This window comes from Plectropomus leopardus, chromosome 10, assembly GCF_008729295.1.
Source record: "Plectropomus leopardus isolate mb chromosome 10, YSFRI_Pleo_2.0, whole genome shotgun sequence".
Classification (NCBI taxonomy): domain Eukaryota; kingdom Metazoa; phylum Chordata; class Actinopteri; order Perciformes; family Serranidae; genus Plectropomus; species Plectropomus leopardus.
Window position 1 is genome coordinate 18,570,697 of NC_056472.1, and position 5,151 is coordinate 18,575,847.

General features: G+C 36.8%; 1 protein-coding gene across 2 annotated transcripts; it reads right to left on the reverse strand.

Moving 5' to 3' along the window:
* Positions 1–2,031: 2,031 nt before the first annotated feature.
* atp5mc3a (ATP synthase membrane subunit c locus 3a) lies at positions 2,032–4,920 on the reverse strand. 2 transcript variants are annotated; one of them, XM_042494451.1, is made up of 5 exons: positions 4,821–4,920; positions 4,524–4,620; positions 3,675–3,749; positions 2,714–2,904; positions 2,032–2,602 (listed from the first exon to the last, which is right to left on the reverse strand). In XM_042494451.1, the coding sequence occupies exons 2-5, from the start codon at positions 4,560–4,562 to the stop codon at positions 2,488–2,490; spliced, it is 420 nt and encodes a 139-aa protein (XP_042350385.1). In that variant the 5' UTR covers positions 4,563–4,620; positions 4,821–4,920; the 3' UTR covers positions 2,032–2,487. The 2 variants fall into 2 exon arrangements, with proteins under 2 accessions (XP_042350385.1, XP_042350386.1); XM_042494452.1 differs by having other exon boundaries at positions 4,733–4,824.
* Between the last annotated feature and the right edge of the window lie 231 nt (positions 4,921–5,151).

Sequence of the window (5,151 nt, forward strand, 5' to 3'; positions counted from 1 at the left end):
TATCGCGCGACCAGCTTGGGTTCTTCCGTAAACGTCACACACGAAAAGAAAAGAGGACCATTTACAAGAGAGATGTTTAAAAAAAAGAGATTAGCAGATGTAGAAAAGTTTTTTTTTTTTTTTTAAAGAGCCAGGGTGAAATGGCAAGTGCACTATAATAATCATAATTGTTTATTTTAAATTATTTTACAGAATTATTATCATTTTCGAGCTTTTTTTCAGGTCATTTCATATTTTTTGTTTGTTTAATTTTCTTTTTTTTTCTTTTTTGTTGTAGATTTTCATGACATTTTTATAAAATTTCTTGCTAACATCTGGGTCATTTCTTCCATATAATACACCAATGAGCCAGGATCTGTTATTCACTTAAATTAGACCAAAAATTGCTATTTTACACAGAAAAAATACATGGATTTAGGTTTCATCAGCCTGCCCACCGAAAGAACAAGAGTTTTCCACATCTGTATACTTGGAAATTATAGAATTTATCAGTTAGATTTTATGCAAAATTATGAAATTTACAAGATAAAACCCATGTTATTTGCCAACTTATCCCTTCCAAATGTGAGTTCCAAAAAATATTTTCCCTCTTGAGGTGTTTTTATTTTTAGTTTGAAAAATTTGACAAATATGTCTGTTATTCCAATGTTTTTAATAACTGTAAAATGACTCACGATTTTACCCTTGAAGACACAATTTGTTATTATGGTGATACAAGTAACAAATATTTGTTGTTAATTTTTAATTTTAATGGGGAAATTCTTTATCCAAAAAAAAATTAGGTCCATAACTCTTTCTGTCTTTTCTTGATTGATTTCAACTCAATGCTTTCCTTACTTGCTCTTACAAGTAACAAGAAAAGCAACAGATTTTTAGACTCTTACAAAAACGTATTTGGCGAAAACCCGATGTGATATGAATATGAATTATTTTTGCTTGCTTTAGTTTGTCTTGGCCCATTCTTTTTTTTTTTTAAAGATTTTTTATTGGTTTATGTATTGATATTATTTGTTATGTTCGGTGTAAAATGTCAGTTATCTATGCCCTCACATTTTTTACATATTTTTGTTGAATAAAGCTGTAAAAAAAAATACACTCACATTTACACAAATTACAACTTCAGTTTTTATAATAAAAAGATGAACTATTTACCTACAAAAAAATCTGTTATGAACTTGTTTGATCTTCATCAAGCAGTTTTTCAACATATATAGGAATTACGTAACATTTTCCTCCACGTTTTAATTTGAGACGGGTGCAAATGATCAGTTCTGAATATAAATATAAACCTGATCTGTTTCAAAGATTTCATTAAATAGCATGTCTTCTCCTCCCTCATTGAAAATAACAAATCCATGTTTTTGATATAAAAGTTTCTAACTATACACGTCTTACGTTTAACTACATTAACCTTTTCCCTCGACATGTTCTGGAGGTTTCCATCACCTTTATGCAAATTGCCTAATCCTTCATTTCTGGTTGCAGTGCACCTTGAAGCTTCTGCATACTTGATATATTTCATTGAGTTTTAAATAAGTCAAGTTATCCAATTAGTAACTGTTGTTATACACTTATGGGTTCTATCTTTCATATTTTATAAAGGCTACTATTAAGGGATATTAGAAATACAGCAGTACTTACGTCTGCTTCATCTGACATCCTATTCTGTTAGTTACTCAGGCTTCTTTTATTTGGCATTTACCAGTTATAGGAAATTAAAACATAAAAAGCTTAACATATTTTGTCTGATAGCATACTAAAACCTAAAGACATTAAATTTACAGTGACACACTGACAACAGAAAAGTTGTATATCCTTACATCGCAGAAGCCGGAACCAGTCTTGAGCCATTTTTTGCTTCATATATGATTTAAACAGTTACCAATTACTGATTATTTTAAACTAAATTCAGTCCAGTCCAAGCAGCTTACATTACAGAGAGGTCCAATATATACTTTTTTTTTTTTTTTTTTTAAACGACGCAGCACTTTCATTCAGGGCGTTCAAAAAAGTCAAAACCCATTATATAGCTCAATTAAATCATCTAGATTTATTTAATGCCATTTACAAAAGCAAGCATTCACTTGCTGCCTAAGTACAGTACTATTTAACTGCATCTGAACCAAAAACTCATTAAGGTGGACCCCAAAAAGCTTGCATGTGATGTGCTGAGAAAACAAGGCTGATTCATGGCAGGTGTAAGCAGCTGCTTCACAGAAAAGATGACATTCAAGAAAGCCGCCTGCTCTCTGTTGTGCTAGCACAATGTTCCACACATAAAAGTTACCCCCATTGTTAAATAGTCAAATACATGTATTTTAATCACGTAATTTCTTACATTTGTACAATACATGTTTTGCGTATTTCGACAGTGTCTGAAAGACTTGAAAATGTACATTTCCATGACACCAACACGGAACGATTTTGGTAGCCACAATAAAATATGTAGTCACATCTGTAATGAAAGTGTTGTATGACAGCAGAGTTTTACATAGCAAACAGGATAAGGAAAGCGACCATCAAACAGAACAGTCCCATGGCTTCAGACAGGGCGAATCCCAGGATGGCATATGAGAACAGCTGCTGCTTCAGAGATGGGTTCCTGCAAACAAGAACAAACGCATCTATTAATAAAAAAACAAAGCATGCAAAAGAAATCTGTTGATCAAAGTTTTGTTGTTTTATTTCAGTTAGTATTCCTATGAGAACAAACCTAGCATAGCCAATAATGAGACTGCCGAACACAGTCCCAATTCCAGCTCCGGATCCAGCTACTCCGACCGTGGCGGCTCCGGCGCCAATGAACTTGGCAGCGGTGTCAACGTCCCGGCTGATGGCGCTGGTCTGGAAGCCCCTCAGTGTGACCTGGGTGAGGGGGCTCTGTGGCATCACAGCAACACCGCTCTGGAGCAAGAGGAGACAAAAACAGTCAACTTTCTCCCTGGAAACAAATGCCATCAGATGTGACAAGGCAATTAGTTACCATGGAAACAGTGCTCAAACAGCAATAGATACAACAATTAGTTTTCATGGTTATTTAAGAATTCTTCCAACAACCAAAACACAACCATTTTCCACGTTAATGTTAACAATGCAAAGAGTTTCACGCTCTTCTCTCGGTCAAGTTTAACGCTAATTCAATAATCTGAGCTAGTAGCTGGACACTAGTTTAAGTCTTGAGTTTTCTGTCCATATATCAGACTTATCTGAAACTATTGCACCAGAGTCTGAATATTTTGACATTTTGACAAGTTCTGTCATGTCAAAGAGCAAATGACTAGAGGCAAGTGGTGCACAGATATATAACTCTAACGTATATATTATCAAGAAAGTTATTACATTTAATTCAAAATTTCATGGTGTGTGTATATATATCTATTTTCTCTTCTGTCTGCATTGTGTTATATGCATTTCCTGTTTTTAACTGTTTACTGTTACTTTTTCTGCTCAATCTGCTTCTTGTGTCATTTATTTTTTGTTTTACTTTTCTGCATAATGTTAGTTTAGTTCTTTTTACTTCTTGGTTATCATTTGTTTTTCTCCTGACGTTGAGAGCTGGGGAGTCAATTTTTATAAAGCCTGTGGCTTCTTGATGTCTCCTGATATATTTCTTATTTTTTTACCATGTGGCTTTTATGCAGGTTTATGTTGTATAAGCTTGTATTTCTTCATACCTCTGTTTTGAGCTCAGGCCTGGACAGCACAGAGGCAGACAGGGGTCTGTAAAGAGCCCGGGAACCAGCACGGACCTACAACAGCACAGACACAAAAGCAGTTCAAATTTAGTCACACAACACACACACACAACCTCAATAAGACATGAAACACATCACTGGAAAGCAACCCTAATGTCACTTTGTCAATCACAGTGTCACTCTCTGCAGTGCACACACTATCACCTGTGGCCTTCGATGATTTAAGAGCACAGTGTGTGCTGGCAAAGTCACTCGTGGTGCACAGTTGTAAGTTATTTGTACATCAGTGGTGGAGATAAACTACAATAAGCATTACTAGCAACCTTAAAAACACATTGTCCTACTTTCATTTAAACTGATTAGCTTGTTAGAGCAACTAGAAATAGAAATGTGACCTTGAATACCGACTAACAAAACAAGCTACATCTTTTTGGAGGCAAAAAAGCACCAAATCACAAAGGGACAGTGAGCTGCACTGCTCTGTGCATCAGTCTGCAGGTGAACTCTGCACTAATTTCAGTTAGCAGAGGCTTTGAAATGACCTTAACTAACGACCATTACTGAACATGCCCGCTACGAGGAAAAGCAAAGGAAACGAAAGGCAGCTTTTTCAGGCGTGCACCTTGGTCGTAAATATCAGGGCAACAGTGTTCAGATGTCTGTCTTTGCTTTAGCATTAGCTGCTAGCCTGTCGGCCTAGCCTGCATATACCCTTGCCACTCAGCTGCAGCTCAAGTTCAACCAGAGGCCCACCGGATTGATGCCTGAAATCAAGAAAGCAGGACTCAAATTCTCAGCATGAAAACACACCGAGGGAAGCAAACTCACCAGAGCCGGCGTGGAGACGAACTTTGCACAGGCGTACATTTTCTATTTTAGGTAGTTATAACCGGTTCGGTCAAATCTGGTTGAAGCCCGGGTCTCTCTGAGGAGGGAAGACCGGAGAGAAGTAAGGTCAAACGGGTGTAAAAATGCTCCACAGAGAAAATAAAGCCACTCATATGTACATTCACATCCACTCTGCATGCTGTCCTCACTTGTGCGCTGCAATGTGAAGTTAAGAGAGAGGATGAACAGGGATTTGTAAGGCTACGCTTCTCATTCAAACTGCCATTACACACTTACCGACTGCAGAGGTCGAACCACAGTGGAAGAGTGCGCATGCGCGCTGTGATGTATGTAGAGGCCCGGATGATGACAGTGGAAGGTCATTTCACTGAAACTTTATTGAACACGATCACAAGAGCAATGCTCATTCACAAAACCAATCGTGGTTTACACACGGTCTGTGTTTATTGATGGATGCGCCTTCTCAGTGTGGATGTAATTAAAAACTACACATGTATTACTCCTAATTATGTTCTTTGTAGTTACATTAATGTAAAATTCATAAATCTTGGTCGTGTGGCTCGACTACAATGAGTAAGATGCAGGGCAGCCAACTTTTCAGAAAAGT